Genomic DNA, 19923 nt, shown 5'->3' with positions numbered 1-19923 from the left:
CTGTGCTGTATTGTCATATTAATCACCCCTACATTGTTATTTTTTGTTTTCTAACTTTTGTTCCTCTTGAATTCACCCTTTATTCGCTGCAGCTTCTTGTTTACATTCAGCTCCAGCAAACATGACCACTTCCTGTGCAAAACCTAACAGTCACAGCTGGCACCGCCCGGCCTCAGTGTCCAGCCCCGCCCCCTGCACACACATTCCCTGTCAGTATATTCTGCCCCAGCACTGACCTGTTATCACTACAGGGCAGGACACTACAGGGCAGGACACTGCAGGGCAGGACACTGCAGGGCAGGAGACTGCAGGGCAGGACACTGCAGGGCAGGACACTACAGGGCAGGACACTACAGGGCAGCACACTACAGGGCAGCACACTACAGGGCAGCACACTACAGGGCAGCACACTACAGGGCAGGACACTGCAGGGCAGGACACTACAGGGCAGGACACTACAGGGCAGGACACTACAGGGCAGCACACTACAGGGCAGGACACTACAGGGCAGGACACTACAGGGCAGCACATTACAGGACATTACAGGGCAGGACATTACAGGGCAGGACACTACAGGGCAGGACACTGCAGGGCAGGACACTACAGGGCAGGACACTACAGGGCAGGACACTACAGGGCAGCACACTACAGGGCAGCACACTACAGGGCAGGACACTACAGGGCAGGACACTACAGGGCAGGACACTGCAGGGCAGGACACTACAGGGCAGCACATTACAGGACACTACAGGGCAGCACACTACAGGGCAGCACACTACAGGGCAGCACACTACAGGGCAGGACACTACAGGGCAGGACACTACAGGGCAGGACACTACAGGGCAGGACACTACAGGGCAGGACACTACAGGGCACCACACTACAGGGCACCACACTACAGGGCAGGACACTACAGGGCAGGACACTACAGGGCAGGACACTACAGGGCAGGACACTACACGGTAGGACACTACACGGTAGGACACTACAGGGCAGGACACTACAGGGCAGGACACTACAGGGCAGGACACTACAGGGCAGGACACTACAGGGCAGGACACTACAGGACAGGACACTACAGGGCAGCACACTACAGGGCAGCACATTACAGGACACTACAGGGCAGCATACTACACAGCAGGACACTACACGGCAGGACACTACAGGACACTACTGGGCAGCACACTACAGGACAGCACACTACACGGCAGGACACTACACGGCAGGACACTACACGGCAGGACACTACAGGACACTACAGGGCAGCACACTACAGGGCAGCACATTACAGGACACTACAGGGCAGGACACTACAGGGCAGCACACTACAGGGCAGCACACTACAGGACACTACAGGGCAGCACACTACAGGGCAGCACACTACAGGACACTACAGGGCAGGACACTGCAGGGCAGGACACTGCAGGGCAGCACACTACAGGGCAGCACACTACAGGGCAGCACACTACAGGACACTGCAGGGCAGGACACTGCAGGGCAGCACACTGCAGGGCAGCACACTACAGGGCAGCACACTACAGGGCAGCACACTACAGGGCAGAACACTACAGGACACTACACGGTAGGACACTACAGGGCAGGACAGGACACTGCAGGGCAGGACAGGACACTGCAGGGCAGGACACTACAGGATACTACAGGGCAGCACACTACAGGACACTACAGGACACTACAGGGCAGCACACTACAGGGCAGCACATTACAGGACACTACAGGGCAGCACATTACAGGACACTACAGGTCAGCACACTACAGGACAGCACACTACACGGCAGGACACTACACGGCAGGACACTACAGGACACTACAGGGCAGCACACTACACGGCAGGACACTACAGGGCAGCACACTACAGGGCAGCACACTACAGGGCAGGACACTACAGGGCAGGACACTACAGGGCAGCACACTACAGGATACTACAGGGCAGCACACTACAGGGCAGCACACTACAGGGCAGCACACTACAGGACACTACAGGGCAGCACACTACAGGACAGCACACTACACGGCAGGACACTACACGGCAGGACACTACAGGACACTACAGGGCACCACATTACAGGACAGGGCAGCACACTACAGGACAGGGCAGCACACTACAGGGCAGCACATTACAGGACACTACAGGGCAGCACACTACAGGGCAGCACACTACAGGGCAGGACACTACAGGGCAGGACACTACAGGGCAGGACACTACAGGGCAGGACACTACAGGGCAGGACACTACAGGGCAGGGCACCACACTACACAGCAGGGCACTACAGGGCAGCACACTACACTACAGCATTGCAAATAACAGCCCCACATCAGGCTCTGCACCCCACACCACATCAGGCTCTGCACCGCATACACACACACACACACACACACACATCGGGCTGTGCACCGCATATACACACACACACACACACACCACCCCACCGGGAGTACATACTCACCCTTCCTCGGTCCCCGCCGCTCCTGCACGTTCACACGCTGTCTGTGCTCTGGCCATATCAGCACAGTAGTGACGTCACCGCTGTGCTGAAGAGAGCACAGACAGCGTGCAGTGATGAGAAGCAGCGCAACGCTCCCTCTCATCAGCGCTTTCAAATATACCGGCATCGGTGATCTGTGATGCCGGTACATTTGAATGTGTGATCCTGAACAGGGGGCCCGGTGCTGGCGCTGACACCACGGCAGCCGCCGCCAGGCCCCGCCCCCAGGTCACGGACCCCACAGCAGTGCAGGGGGAGGTTACTGGAGAGTAAAAGAGGTGCGGGGGAATGTGTGGGAGGGTGCAGGGACGGGGGCGGTGACTCCACGCACTGTACAGCCCAGCAGGGAGGCGACATGCTGTTTCCACATTTGCATGTCAACATGGCCCTGCCCATGTTGACATGAAATTACCGGAAGCAGCAAAATCGCGGCAGGAGCGGTCACATGACCGCTTAGAGCCGGGGGAGTGGGGCTGACAGCAGGGCAGGTAAGTGGTCTCCATCTACTTACCTGCCCCAATGTAGCCCAATAGGGAAATAATAAAAAAAAGCAAATTAAGCCGGATAACCCCTTTAAGGAAAGGAGCGACATGTCAACGATCACCATTATTGAACGATCTTGCGATTGTTGACCGTCGCTCCTAGCTGTCACACGCTGCGATGTCGCTACCGGCGCCGGGTGTGCGTCACTAACGACGTGACCCCGACGATATATCGGTAGCGATGTCGCAGTGTGTAAAGCACCCTTTTGTCTCTGTGTGCACACTGTGTATGTTCATTGCCTTTCTGCCAACAAGTGTTTCCTATGATGTAATTTAGTCTGCCCTATCACTTAGCTAGTGCAAATATTTAAAGCCTCCCCGGGCTTCCATTTCCCGCTGGTGATATTTCGGATGTGGACCCTGTTTGGAACTACAGCCTGTTCATACACATATATATACATTTATACACGTTTCCACAGCGCAACAAAAAATCATCGTCGGCACAGAGCCATAATCAGCAGAGATCAGGGTTCTCTCTCTGATCCAAACAGCTGTATCCGGGTGTCTTCTGATCACGCCCCATACACCCCTTGTACACAACGTATGTATAGGTCATGTGCGGTTAATATGTAACGATGTCCTCAAGAAGAAAAAATGCAAAAACCTAAATCCTATCCAACATGTGAGCATTTGTGCAAAATATCCTGCCCTCTCTGATCAATCGTAGATCTCTATGGCTGTGCAATTACAGTTCCATAACCCAATCCCCCCCTCGATATGTCCCAATATCTCTGGTCAGTTCAGCAAGGAAACTAGAAGATAACTGAATGATCAGCAATCAGCTACATCTTACAGGAGCGACACTGAGGTGAGGAATAAACCCGTTGACACCAGGGCCTGAATAAGAGTACTCTTCTCAACCATCAATGTAACCATAAAGTACTAAATGGATTTTCCTGCAAATATTTATGGCCCATCGCAACAGAGGTGCAACAAGTAAGTCAGTGACACCAGTCCAGGGAGGCAGGTCCTTGCCTCGTCTCACCCTAGTTGTGCAGCGAGGGGTTTACATGAAGTGGCCGAACTAACGGAGAAAGCAAAGAACGGCGTCCGGCTGCTTCTGTCTGTTCTTATCTTTTGCTTTTTTACAGGAAGTGTTTGTTGCTTCTTTCACAATTTATTTAAATATCTTTGCATTAAAGCATGTGACGGGCAATGAGATAACATGTATTCTTCCCTGAGAAATAAGGATCTTAAGCCGTTTGCTTTGCACATCTGAGTGCCATTTTTCAGTTGCATCTTACCGTGAAGCTGTTGTTGACATTCTTTGTACTGGATTCTGCTACACTGGCGTCCGATAGGTCGACCTCGTCAAATATTAGGGACTGTGGGAAGACAAACAGAAGACTTATTAGGTCCACAAGCCTGTGATCAGCCATTTACATGCTGTCTATCCCCAGTGCCTTATAGAGCCAAAAGAGAGCAATAAATATTAACAATCCCATATAACGCATGGTCGCTGCAGCTAATTGGGGAATATTGGGTTGTAATTGTTTAGAAATCATTTTTATTTATAAAAGTATTGACTGAAAAGTAGACCCATGCAGGAAAGTATGAGCAGATGAGACATACATGCGTAATGAGCCGTGGACATCATCTCCTGACACATTGAAGATCTTATCTGCACAATGTGAGGTTAAAGGGAACCGGTCAGGTCCAATATGCACCCAGCACAACGAGCAGTTCTGGGTGTATATTATTAATCCCTGCCTAACTGTCCCTGTATACACTAGCATAGATAAAGGGATCATAAGAAAAAGTATTTCTAAAGATCTTATACTGTATGCTAAAGAGCGAGGGCAGTAGTCGCCTGGGCGTTAGTTCCCCGGCCAGTCGCCCCCATTAGGATGATAGTATGCCCCTGTGGGCGTGATAACATGCTAATGAATACACAATCACAGGATGATCTCACTCACCTCTCCGCTGCCATCGCGCTCGGCGAGTGATTTCAGCTCAGTGCGCATGACTTCAAAGTTTGGTTCATGCGCACTATGAAGCCGGGTGTACATGTCCTGGCTTCAAACTGAAGTAGTGCGCATGACCGAAACTCCCGGGTCATACGCACTGAGCCGAAATCCCCCATCAGACGTGATGGCAGCGGAGAGGTGAGTGAGATCATCCTGTGACGCTGCGTGTTCATTAGCATGTTAGCACACCCACAGGGACATACTTTAACATGCTAATGGAGCCGACTAGCCAGGGGAACTAACGCCCAGGGGGCTAGTCTCTGCGCTCATTAGCACACAATATATAAGATCTTTAGAAACACTCTTTCTAAAGATCTGTTTATCTATGCTACTAGATACAGGGACGGTTAGGAAGGGATTAGCAATATGCACTGCTCGTGGTTCTGGGTGAATATTGGACCTGACAGGTTCCCTTTAAAAAGAACCCGATACCTGTTAGTAGTGATGGGTGATCATGCTCGTCCCTGGTCATTACCTGATTGAGCATCAGGTTCTCAAACATGACTCTAGTACCAAATATAATGGTAGTTAATGGGAAACTCACACATTTTTAAACTCAGATACTCAATTGAGTAACGAATTTTGGCAACCACGCTCGCCCATCACTACCAGTCAGGTTTCCAACCGCAACTATAGTGGTATCTGTCATGATTCTGTAATTAAGATAAGGTATTTTGTGTGTCACGTTAATGTTGTGGTTTTTAAAATACACTCTCATTCCGCTACTCATCAGGACTAGTCCAGCAGGCTGTCTTACTCTCCCCAGGCTAGTCCTACTTTGAATTCTCTAATTACACTTCCCTTGGCATGTCCGAAAGCCGTGACACATATCCAGTCATGGAAAGACTGAAGGAAATATTCCTGATGCTCAGAATGTGCATGAGACTGCATGGATTCTGTCAATCACGCCCAGTGAGGATGCCTAAATTAAATTTTACATCACAAGTCTAGCTTATTTTCAGATCTGGCAGTCCCTGCTGAACATTACTCTACAGGCACACACAGTCATACAGGTCTCTGCATAGTGAGAGAATTGGCAGAAGATCAGGGAGTGTAAGAAGCCAACCCTAAGAGAATGCACCCACGTCCTGTCCCAGAAAAAGGGGAGAAACCGGGAGCACACAGTGATACAATCTTAGATGAAGTGAAGAACCTCTTTAATTGTATCTATGTATTCAAGCATCCCTTACAGGAAAAATGAGGCGTTTTTATTGCATGAATTAACTAAAAAGTTAATAAACCTTCTCACTTGCTCAGTCCTCCACAGTTCAATCTCTGACAGTATGCGTTCGCTATAGATTTCTTGTGACAAGAAACTGCAGCCAATCAATTGTTGACCTCAGCGGTCCCCTGCGATGCATCCCATCATCACCGCTGAGGCCAGTGATTTTGTAATGTACAGGCTCAGTAAGGCTAGGTTCACATTTCCATTGTTTTGTATCAGTCACAATCCGCCGCTCTGATAACGCAATCTGTTTGGCGGATTCCATTGTTTCCCATAGACTTATATGAGAGGCGGATTGTGACTGATGCTCTTGCATTGCATCCGCCACCCTACTGATCAGTTGGTGAACGACTGACCATCGGGCGGCAGTAATGCAGAGTGTAACGTTTTTTGAGCAGCGGAATCCTTAAGATTTCACTGTGCATGCTCTCTCTCGGTGGCCGAACGATCAGCTGATCACCTGGCAGCCACCACCTGTGAGTGATCAGCTGATCGCCTGGCAGCCACCTTCTGTGAGTGATCAGCTGATCACCTGGTGACCGGCTGCTGTGAGTGATCAGCTGATCACCCAGCGGCCGGCTGCTGTGAGCGATCAGCTGATCACCCGGCGGCCGGCTGCTGTGAGCGATCAGCTGATCACCCGGCGGCCGGCTGCTGTGAGCGATCAGCTGATCACCCGGCGGCCGGCTGCTGTGAGCGATCAGCTGATCACCCGGCGGCCGGCTGCTGTGAGCGATCAGCTGATCACCCGGCGGCCGGCTGCTGTGAGCGATCAGCTGATCGTTCTCTCTCTCACGTTTTACAACGGAGTCTGACAATGAATTCTTATCATCCATTGTACAACGCATCAGGCACAAGCGTCAAGCAACGCATGTGACTGATGCAAAACAACGGAAATGTGAACCTAGCCTAAGTCATCACTGCAGGGAAGTATACAAAGACCAGCAGGAGTGGCTGGTGCACCGGGGCCGCTGTGTATTGAAAGGCTAACTTTGCGTATAGTGTTTTTTAATTTTAGCAACTTTTCTGCTGTTGGACAGTTTTTTGCTTTTTTTTTTTTTTTTTTAAATGACAGATGCTTTTAAGGCTATGTGCGCACTTTGCGTTGAGTTAGTTGCAGTTCTAAACGCATCCTCTGGCAGAAATTGTCTGTCAAATTTAGTTTTGACCACAAAAACGCTATAAATACGCTTGCGTTTTTACCGCGTTTTAGCCGCGTTTTACCGCGACTTACATGCTTTTTCATTGCTTAAAGTCAGATGCGTTTTGAAGACAAATACGCTATTAAATAAAGTTTAAACATTCAAACACTATGAAAAAACGGAAAAAATTATAACAAATATCATGATAAAAATCATACACAAATTAGCTAATATTATTAAAATTATAACAGTGTTCTAATATTTATGCATAAAATTTCGTAAAATTATGGATTTTCAATAATTTAATTGTCGGACTGTGTGTGTGTGTGTGTAAAGGGACATATCATGCCCTTAATATAAAGTCAAAAACTTATGCGTTTATTTAGTCAAAAAAGCATGTAAAACGCTTGGATTTTGACGTAGGTTGCGTTTTGAACGTTCTCATTGACTCTAATGTTAGGAAAACGCTGCCAAAATGGCAAAAACAATTGACATGCTGCTTCTTTAAACGCTGAGTTTTTGCCAAATTTTCTGCAACTAAAACGCTGCGTTTTTAACAGCATTGTGCGCACAAGAAATCCCAATTTCCCATAGACTTTGCTTGAAAATCAAAACGCATGCATTTATGCATTAAAACGCTGCAGTTCAAAACGCTGCGGAAACGCATGAAAAAACGCAAAGTGCGCACATAGCCTAAGGATCACCTTCACCAAAACTTCAACATTACAAAAGCAATAAGTTTGCATGCCCAATAATCTGCATCATTAGTTTTCTTTATATTACTATTTATTTATTTTTAATCAAGCAACATTTATGGCATAAAAAAGCACCGCTCTCCTCGAATTTGATGGGGAGCACAGTTATGCTCCATCCAGGCAGATCTGACCAAAACTGTTGTGAAATAATTATAATAATAATTTTATTCATTTATATAGCGCTATTAATTCCACAGCGCTTTACATACATTGGCAATACTGTCCCCATTGGGGCTCACAATCTAGAGTCCCTATCTGTATGTCTTTGGAGTGTGGGAGGAAACCGGAGTACCCGGAGGAAACCCACACAAACACGGCGAGAACATACAAACTCCTTGCAGATGGTGTCCTTGGTGGGATTTGAACCCAGGACCCCAGCGCTGCAGGACTGCTGTGCTAACCACTGAGCCACCGTGCCGCCCTGAAAACAACAAACTTGAACTTTTCTTGCGCAATTTTACATTATACAAAAAACAGTTTTCCATCAGTTTTCTGGCACAAACACTTTGATGAACAGACACTAGGGCCATGTTTACACGTTGAGGTTTTTTTTTTATTTTTATGCAAATTAAAAGCTGCTTTTTACAGCACCAGCGAAGGCTCAGATTCCAGAGCTCACACACACGGCTGCTTTTCCGCTCCTGACTGAAATGGAAAACTGCTGCATTTTTCAAAGAAGGAATATGTAAATTCTTTCAACGTTTTCATCATTGAAAGTAAAAAACTGAAGAGCACAGCAGCTGCGTTTTTGCTGCTTTTGTGGTAAATCAACCCAACATTATTTAAACATCTGCTGTAGGCAAACGACACCAAAAATCCAGCAAAAAAACCTGCAAAAACACAGCATAATCTGCTTTTTGGAAGCAGCTTTTTTTTTTTTTTTTACTGGCAAGAGACGAGGTTTTAAAGCAGAGAGAAAAAAAACCATCAAAACCACAATGTGCTAACATTAAGCGGGTTTTACACGCTGCAACATCGCTAGCGATGTCACGAGCTACAGCACCCGCCCACGGGTGATCGCTGCCGTAGCGAACAATATCGCTACGGCAGCGTCACACGCAATTACCTATTCACCGACGTCGCTGTGACTGCCGAACAATCTCTCCTTTAAAAAGGTCCATGGAGCCTCTGTTAGGAGTCTCAACACAGAAACCAGCCAGATATCCCTCCGGGAAGGGCCCAGCCAAGGGGTGACTCTTTTTAGGAGACCACCATAACCACCATATTAAGTGGCCCTTTTAGTCACTATCCAACTTTTTGACAAGTTTAAAGATAAGACAAGGGAAATACCAAGTCCAGGTATCCATCCACAGACAGCTGTTTCGGGGTATTGCCCCTCATCAGTGTGGAGTAGGATTCTGGCCGGGTGGGAGCAATGCCTAGTAGACCAACAAAACAAAACAATCACTGATCTCGGGGAGACCAGCCAGAGAAAACACTGCCGGCAGCCAGCGAGGGTGCTCAAGACAGTGAAATCCTAGATACATGGCCCCCTGGGAAATATGCAAATCTCTCCTTTAAGGGGGAGGTTCGTTCGGCGTCACAGCGACGTCACTAAGCGGCCGCCCAATAGAAGCAGAGGGGCGAAGATGAGTGGTCGGAACATCCCACCCACCTCCTGACTTCCTCATTGCCGGCGGCCGCAGGTACGGTGTTGTTCCTCGTTCCTGCGGTGTCACACATAGCGATGTGTGCTGCTGCAGAAACGACAACCTGCGTTCCAAATGAGGAACGTTTTTTTAAAAATTAACGACATGTACACGACGAACGATTTGACACCTTTTGCGATCGTTACTGATCGCAAAAAGGTGTCACACATAACGACATAGCTAACGAGGCCGGATGTGCGTCACCAACACCGTGACCCCGACGATATCTCGTTAGCGAAATTATTGTGTGTAAATGGACCTTTAGTCTTCATTACAGAACAATTAGAACACATGCACACAACAGTCAATATCCGCTTAGCCAGAACTATGGCTGTGGTCTAGGAAAAAATATTGGGCCACATTTACTACTTGTACGGATGCAAACTAGGTCAGATTCTGTTATCAAAAGTGGCAGTGTTGCATAGTTTTACTAGTGCATTTATTTTTAAAGCACCATTGATATCATGGTACTCTACATTATGAAAATTTCAGGATCAGTAGACATGTTAATAGGGCCGCTATCAAGGCATTACAAACATGACTGGTGTATGGGGTCCGGTGAACAGGGGAGCCCGGCCGGGCCCGAGGTAGTTACTTAGCTTTTCTAAGCCCCGGGTCCCCCTATTCAGCAGAGGGGTTCCGGTAGTGTCGCTTCAGCCACTACAGCACATCACTAAGTTGCAGGCGAAGCGCTTCAGAGGCATCGAATGCAAATTTGCCATGTGCTGCAGGTAAGGTCAGTGGAGCAGACCAGGGTGCCGGAGCTTCATCCAGCAGCCCAGCATGCTGCAGTGTGAAGAGGTCATCACTCTGCGACCTCATCACACTGCTGCAGGCTGAACCGCGAGCGCTGAGTGACCTATTACCCGGCAATTGCGGTTCAGTCCATGACAGCTGTGGACAGGCCAGGCTGAACTCCGGAGTTCAGGTGAGAGCACCAGATATCAGCCGGGCCTGTCTGCCACGGACATGAACTAAACCGCAATCGCCGAAGAATCAATCACTCGGAGCTCACTGTTCAGTCTGGGCTGCACACCAGAGCTCATGTGAGAACTCCGGAGTCCAATGCAGGTAACTGAATCCAGGCCTGGCATTACTGGAGTAGTCAGACCACTTTAAATTTTTCACTCTTTGTTTCATTGCAGCCATTTGGTAAATAAAAAAAAAACAAAAAACATTTTTTTCTCATTACACTCTCCACCCCCCCCCCCCAAAAAAATAAAAAAAAAAAAACGTAGAAAGTTTTGCAAATTTAATAAACAAGAAAAAACTGAAATATCACATGGTCATAAGTATTCAGACTTTTTGCTCAGTATTGAGTAGAAGCACCCTTTTGAGCTAGCACAGCCATGAGTCTTATTGGGAATGATGTAACAAGTTTTTCACACCTGAATTTGGGGATCCTCTGCTATTCTTCCTTGCAGATCCTCTCAAGTTCCATCAGGGTGGATGGTGAACGTTGGTGGACAGCCATTTCAGGTCTCTCCAGAGATGCTCAATTGGTCACAGAGTTGTTCTGAAGCCACTCCTTTGTTATTTTAGCTGTGTGCTTAGGGTCATTGTCTTGTTGGAAGGTGAACCTTCGCCCACGTCTGAGGTCCAGAGCACTGTCAAATAGGTTTTCTTCAAGGATATCTCTGTACTTGGCCACATTCATCTTTCCTTCAATTGCAACCAGTCGTCCTGTCCATGCAGCTGAAAAACACCCCCATAGGATGATGCTGCCACCACGTTTCACTGTTGGGATGGTATGGAGCAGGTGATGAGCAGTGCCTGGTTTTCTCCACACATACCGCTTAGAATTTTCACCAAAAAGTTCTATCTTTGTCTCATCAGCCCAGAGAATCTTATTTCTCATAGTCTGGGAGTCCTTCATGCGTTTTTTTGCAATCTCTATGCGGGTTTTCATATGTCTTGCACTGAGGACAGGATTCTGTCAGGCCACTCTGACATAAAGGCCCTGGAGGTGGAGGGCTGCAGTGATAGTTGACTTTGTTGAACTTTCTCCCATCTCCCTACTGCATCTCTGGAGCTCAGCCACAGTGATCTTGGGGTTCTTCTTTACCTCTCACACCAAGGCACTTCTCCTACGATTGCTCAGTTTGGCTGGACAGCCAGGGCTAGTAAGAGTTCTGGTAGTCCCAAACGTCTTCCATTAAGCACAATGGAGGCCACTGTAGTCTTAGGAACCTTGACTACAGCAGAAATTCTTTTGTAACCTTGGCCACATCTGTGCCTTGCCACAATTCTGTCTTTGAGCTCCTTGGGCATTTCCTTAGACCTCATGATTCTCATTTGGCCTGACATGCACTGTGAGCTGAGGTCTTATAAAGACAGGTGTGTGCCTTTCCAAATCAAGTCCTATAAGTTTAATTAAACACAGATAGATGCCAATGAAGTAGACCATCTCAAGGAGGATCACAAGGAAATGGACAGCATATGACTTAAATATGAGTGTCTGAGCAAAGGGTCTGAATACTTATGCCCATGTGAAATTTCAGTTTTTCTTGTTTAACAATTTTGCAAAAATTTTCTAAATTTCTGGGGGGGGGTTCTGTCAAGATGGGCTGCAGAGGGTACATTAATGAGATAAAAAAATGATTATTTTTTTTTTAATTTACCAAATGGCTGCAATGAAACAAAGTGAAAAATTTAAAGGGATCTGAATACTTTCTGTACCCACCATACGGAGAATGACATATATACCAGGAAAGGGTCAAATAAACAAGAATGGGGACATATATTCCAGTAGTGGCCCAGGAGGAGGATATATATATACTGGGAAGGGGACAGAAATCAGGATGGGGACATACATACCAGAAGTTTGGACACACCTTCTCATTCAAAGAGTTTTCTTTATTTTCATGAAAATTGTAGATTCACATTGAAGGCATCAAAACTATGAATTAACACATGTGGAATAAAATTAACAAAAAAGTGTGAAACAACTGAAAATATGTCTTATATTCTAGGTTCTTCAAAGTAGCCACCTTTTGCTTTGATTACTGCTTTGCACACTCTTGGCATTCTCTTGATGAGCTTGAAGAGGTAGTCAAAGGAAATGGTTCTCACTTCACAGGTGTGCCTGGTCAGTTTTTATAAGTGGCATTTCTTCCCTTATAAATGGTGTTGGAACCATCAGTTGTGTTGTGCAGAAGTCTGGAGGATACACAGATGAGAGTCCTACTGAATAGACTGTCATAATCTGTATTATGGCAAGAAAAAAGCAACTAAGTAAAGAAAAACGAGTGGCCATCATTACTTTAAGAAATGAAGGTCAGTCAGTCCGAAAAATTGGGAAAACTTTGAAAATGTCCCCAAGTGCAGTGGCAAAAACCATCAAACGCTACAAAGAAACTGGCTCACATGAGGACCGCCCCAGGAAGGGAAGATCAAGAGTCACGTCTGCTGCGGAGGATAAGTTTATCCGAGTCACCAGCCTCAGAAATCGCAGATTAACAGCAGCTCAGATTAGAGACCAGGTCAATGCTACACAGAGTTCCAGCAGCAGACACATCTCTAGAACAACTGTTAAAAGGAGACTTTGTACAGCAGGCCTTCATGGTAAATAGCTGCTAGGAAACCACTGCTAAGGACAGGCAACAAGCAGAAGAGACTTGTTTGGGTTTAAGAACACAATATATATATACAGTTCAGACCAATAGTTTGGACACACCTTCTCATTCAAAGAGTTTTCTTTATTTTCATGACTCTCTCTGACTGAACTGTAGATTCACATTGAAGGTATGAAAACTATGAATTAAAACATGTGGAATTAAATACTTAAAATGTGAAACAACTGAAAATATGTCTTATATTCTAGGTTATTCAAAGTAACCACCTTTTGCTTTGATTACTACTTTGCACACTCTTGGCATTCTCTTGATGAGAAATTGTTCACCGTTTTTAAAGTTAATTCCCTAGTTGTCCTTTTATATAAAAAAGTTACTTTCAGCTGTGTTTTCTTTATAAAAATAGAAAAGTTAGCAGTATACTTTTATTACCAAATATCCACCTGTATCCAGATAACAACCCAGGTCCTGACGGCTTCTATGTCTGACCCCGTTCAACACAGAAGAGACTTTCCTGTATTTTCTCATAACTAGTGTTATGTGTGAAGAGGCTAGGGTAACACCTACTGCGTGTGTGTATGTATGTGTGTATATGTATTTAAATTTAAATATATTTAAATATTATATATATATATATATATATATATATATATATTATATATATATTACACAGTACAGACCAAAAGTTTGCACACACCTCATCTCTAGAACAACTAAGAGGGGACTTTGTGCAGCAGGCCTTCATGGTAAAATATCTGCTAGGAAACCACTGCTAAGGACAGGCAACAAGCAGAAGAGACTTGTTTGGGCTGAAGAACACAAGGAATGGACATTAGACCAGTGGAAATCTGTGCTTTGATCTCATGAGTCCAAATTTGAGATCTTTGGATCCAACCACCGTGTCTTTGTAGAAAAGGTGAACGGATGGACTCTACATGCCTGGTTCCCACCGTGAAGCATGGAGGAGGAGGTGTGATGGTGTGGGGGTGCTTTGCTGATGACACTGTTGGGGATTTATTCAAAATTGAAGGCATACAGAACCAGCATGGCTACCACAGCATCTTGCAGCAGCATGCTATTCCATCAGGTTTGCGTTTAGTTAGACCACCATTTATTTTTCAACAGGACAATGACCCCAAACACACCTCCAGGCTGTGTAAGGGCTATTTGACTAAGAAAGAGAGTGTAAGGGAGATACACCAGATGACCTGGCCTCAACAGTCATCAGACCTGAACCCAATCAAGATGGTTTGGGGTGAGCTGGACCGCAGATTGAAGACAAAAGGGCCAACAAGTGCTAAGCATCTCTGGGAACTCCTTCAAGACTGTTGGAAGACCATTTCCGGTGACTACCTCTTGAAGCTCATCAAGAGAATGCCAAGAGTGTGCAAAGCAGTAATCAAAGCAAAAGGTGGCTACTTTGAAGAACCTAGAATATAAGACATATTTTCAGTTGTTTCACACTTTTTTGTTAAGTATTTAAGTCCACATATGTTAATTCATAGTTTTGATGCTTTCAATGTGAATCTACAAATTTCAGTCATGAAAATAAAGAAAACTCTTTGAATGAGTAGGTATGTCCAAACTTTTGGTCTGTACTATATATATTATATATATATATATATATATACAAACACACACACATATATTATATATACATACGGTATATACACACACATATACACATACAGTATATACATGCACATCTATACATACATACATATATATATATTTTTTATATATATATATATATATATATATTTTATATATATATATATATATATATATATATATATATATATTATTATATATATATATATATATATATATATATATATATATATATATATATATATATATATATATATATATATATATATATATATATATATATATATATATATATATATATATATATTATATATATAATACACACACACACACACACATGCATACACAAATGTATAATGCATACACCAGGAGGTCTCCAGGATGAGACATATCAACATGGGTGGGGTTATATATACAAGGAAAGGGACAAATACCAGGAAGGGCCCAGGATGGGGATATATATACAAAGAAGGGGACATACATACCAGGAGAAGGACATATATAGAAATGCCTCCTTTGTCCAAACTGACCTTTTATAGGGGCTAGTATAGAGTAGGACACAGATGAGAATTACACCTTGACGTGGTATCTAGGCACAAGTAAATTTGGCCACTTTTATTTGCTAAGTAACTCATTTTTTCAAAATAATATTTTCATGTTTTCTTTGCAGTAATACATGTTCACATTCCAATGTTCACCATCTAAATTCTTGTTTTTTCTCCTTCCCTTTGCTTGAATGCAACTATTATTTTGGATATGGTAGGTCATGTTCAGTATGCACCAGTTCAGACTATGAGATTAGGAAGTGTCGGCAATTTTTCTCTTTTCTATTCCTGGGAGAGACATTCTACCATGGCAAAGATCGGAGACTTTGATCAGGTTGCAAATTGCATATCAGGGGTATGAAAAAGAATGAAGTAATTAACATTACAGAATGAAACGGACGGGTTACCTTTCGTCAATAAAATTGTACTTCGATGTAAACAGAATTGTCTCCATTTTCCATAGCCTTTAACTACATCTGCTGTGATCCGCACCATGCTCCTCTATAACTGCACCACATTACAAATGCTTGCAAACATAACACATAATTACAGATGTTAAGAATGTACATGCATTAAGAAATTAAATATAGCTTCAACCCGCACAAGAAACACCCAAAAATAACAACCTCCCACATCACAAATCAGCAGAATGTGAAAACAGGTCTGCACCTCTCCAATCTTCACTATCTGCTCCTCACGTGCACTCGGGAGAAAAAAAAATAACAATTGATAGCCAAGTGCTAGCCCTAATGGCTACCAAAAAAGGTTCACAGCCCTGTCATTCTTCTAACGCTGGATATAATGTCTGTCAATCGATTAGGACTGCAGGGTCAGTGATTTATCACAAGCTTTACTGTTTACACTGGACGTATGGCTTCTGCATTACAGGATCCATGAAGTATCACACAAATCTTTTATGAATGATTTGACAAGTCAATTATAACTCGGATCATTTCTGATGGACGTATTATAGGACTGTCAGGTTTGTTCATTTTAGCCAGAAAATGAAAAAAACAAACATTCTGCTGTCAAAAATCAATGGAAATCCAAAAGAAACCTGCATGAATTGATTCTAAAGATTAATCAAAGACACTATAAGAATAAAATATAAAAGGATATCTATAATGTATAGAAAAAGTACTGATCAGAAGCAAGATGGACAGACAGGCAGACAGACAGGTAGACAGGCAGGCAAGCAGACCGGCAGAGAGACAGGCGGACAGAGACAGGCGGACAGAGACAGGCGGACAGAGACAGGCGGACAGAGACAGGCGGACAGAGACAGGCGGACAGAGACAGGCGGACAGAGACAGGCGGACAGAGACAGGCGGACAGACAGGGTTTGAAACTGGTCTATCCAATGGTAATAATAGAATTGTCATTTTAGGGATTAAGAGAATGCGTACCATATATTAAACTGTAAATCCAGTTTTGTATGGGTTCTTAAAAATGGTTTTCCAAAAATACCAAAATAAAATCAAGCATATGGCTTTACCATACGCCAAATCTATATGTGAGCGGTTTTGTTTTTTTTGTTCTGCTTTTAGTAATGTACACTGTTATTGTAAATCTATTGGTATAGTTACATGACTTGCTTTCAGATCTCTTTTCAGATGCTATATATACATACATTAATATTATATACGCATACATATATCATATATATATATATATATATATATATATATATATATAATTGCCTTATTCTGTCCGTCTGTCTTGCTCCAAAATTGTGTCACCGTGACAGTGTCAAAACAGTGACAACTGTCGGGTTGGCCGTTGGGCTCGGCCTGGCCCCGCCCACCCCACGGATTGGCCGCTCGCCTCGGCCTGGCCCCGTCCCCCACATGGATTGGCCGCTCGCCCCGGCCTTCCGCACGCATCGCCCGCTCCAGCGTACACCGGCTCCCGGTACACATGTGCAGGGAGCAGGCATACGCTGACGCCTCGCCCGCTCGCCCCCGCCACACATTGGCACACTCGGCCACGCCCCCGGCGGACATAACCTTGCGATGCTGGGATCGTGACGGAGCCGGGGTACGCTGGTAACAATGATACACATCGCGTAACTATAGGAAGCGCTTCCCTTTGTTACCCGATGTGTATCATGGTTACCAGCGTACACCGGCTCCCAATACACATGTGCAGGGAGCCGACATACGCTGACGCCTCGCCCGCTCAGCCCCGCCCCCGGCACATGTTGCCACGCTCGGACCCGCACCCGGCGGCCCCAGTATGGGGGATGGAGCACGATGGGGGGTGTGCAGCATGGAGGATAGAGCACGATGGGGGGTGTGCAGCATGGAGGATGGAGCACGATGGGGGGTGCGCACCATGGGAGATGTAGCACGTTGGGGGGTGCACAGCATGGGAGATGTAGCACAATGGGGGGTGCGCAGCATGGGAGATGGAGCACGATGGGGGGTGCGCAGCATGGGAGATGGAGCACGATGAGGGGTGCGCAGCATGGGGGATGGAGCACGATGAGGGGTGCGCAGCATGGAGGATGGAGCACAATGGGGGTGTGCAGCATGGAGGATGGAGCACGATGGGGGGGTGCAGCATGGGGGATGGAGCACGATGGGGGGTGCGCACCATGGGAGATGTAGCACGTTGGGGGGTGCACAGCATGGGAGATGTAGCACAATGGGGGGTGCGCAGCATGGGAGATGGAGCACGATGGGGGGTGCGCAGCATGGGAGATGGAGCACGATGAGGGGTGCGCAGCATGGGGGATGGAGCACGATGAGGGGTGCGCAGCATGGAGGATGGAGCACAATGGGGGTGTGCAGCATGGAGGATGGAGCACGATGGGGGGGTGCAGCATGGGGGATGGAGCACGATAGGGGGTGCGCAGCATGGGGGATGGAGCACGATGGGGGGTGCGCAGCATGTCGGATGCAGCACGATGGGGGTGCACAGCATGTTGGATGGAGCACGATGGGGGGTGCGCAGCATGGGGGATCGAGCACGATGGGGGGTGTGCAGCATGGGGGATGAAGCATGATGGGGGTGCGCAGCATGGGGGATGGAGCATGATGGGGGGTGCGCAGCATGGGGGATGGAGCACGATGAGGGGTGCACACCTCCCCCAAAACACACACACTGCCACATGCGCACCGCACAACACACCACACACACTGGGAACCACAAACACCGCCCTACACAGACACCCACACACACACAGACAATGCTGCACACACACAACACACAAACACCGCGGCACACACAAATATATGCACATACCGCGCAACACACACATTGCACAAAACATACCTCCCCCCAAAACACACACACGCACCCCACACACATACACCCACACAAACCGCGCAACACACACAGCACCACACACACACACAACGCTACAGACACACAGCGCTCCACAAACAATGCAACACACAACGCAACACACAAACAACACCGCTCTCACCACCCCCCCACCCCAACAACACCCAGAACATTTACAGCGCCCTACACAAACACTTGGCAACTACACACAACAACATATATAACATGTATATATATACACATATACATATATATATACACATATACATATATATATATACACACATATATATATATATATATATATATATATATATATATATATATATATTATATATATATATATATTATATATATATAGACATATATATATATATATATATAGACATATATATATATATATATATATATATATAGACATATATATATATATATATATATATACCGTACTAGCTGTACCACCCGGCTTCGCCCGGGTTAATAACTGCTGTTAACAAAATAGAATGTATTAACAAAAATGTATTCTGCACACAAAAACCACAAAACAAATAGATAGAAATGTAATTATTAAATTGTTGCCTATATTAACCAATCAGAGCTCAGATTAATTAACTGTAGCAAAATAGAAGCTAAGCTGTGATTGGTTACTATTGGCAGCCTGATAAATCTCCAGGCAACAGAAAGCCCTCCCCCTGACAGTATATATTAGCTCACACATACACATATAGACAGGTCATGTGACTGACAGCTGCCGTATTTCCTATATGGTACATTTGTTGTTCTTGTAGTTTGGCTGCTTATTAATCAGATTTTTATTTTTGAAGGATAATCCCAGACTTGTGTGTGTTTTAGGGCGATTATGTGGCGAGGTTGGTGTATGTGTGGTGAGATGTGTGCTGAGGGTGGTATATGTGTTCAAGCACGTGGTAGTGTGTGGCACATTTTGTGTGTGTGTTCATATCCCCGAGTGTGGTGAGTATCCCATGTCGGGCCCCACCTAAGCAACTGTACGGTATATACTCTTTGGTGCCATCGCTCTCATTCTTTAAGTCCCCCTTGTTTACATCTGGCAGCTGTCAATTTGCCCCCAACACTTTTCGTTTCACTTTTTCCCCCATTATGT

The 19923-nt window shown here is 45.6% G+C and overlaps 1 protein-coding gene across 4 annotated transcripts in view; it reads right to left on the bottom strand.

The window, feature by feature from the left end:
* The window catches only part of DGKH (diacylglycerol kinase eta), a 353417-nt gene that overhangs the window by 169215 nt on the left and 164279 nt on the right, over positions 1-19923 (bottom strand). For all 4 annotated transcript variants that reach the window (XM_075336859.1, XM_075336858.1, XM_075336860.1 and 1 more), the window contains one exon: positions 4291-4371. In XM_075336859.1, the coding sequence (XP_075192974.1) occupies positions 4291-4371 (81 nt within the window). The remainder of the gene's footprint in view (positions 1-4290; positions 4372-19923) is intronic.

Source organism: Anomaloglossus baeobatrachus, chromosome 2 (genome assembly GCF_048569485.1).
Source record: "Anomaloglossus baeobatrachus isolate aAnoBae1 chromosome 2, aAnoBae1.hap1, whole genome shotgun sequence".
Lineage (NCBI taxonomy): Eukaryota > Metazoa > Chordata > Amphibia > Anura > Aromobatidae > Anomaloglossus > Anomaloglossus baeobatrachus.
The sequence above is the reverse complement of the archived record's forward strand: the minus strand, read 5'-3'. Positions and strand labels throughout refer to the sequence as shown.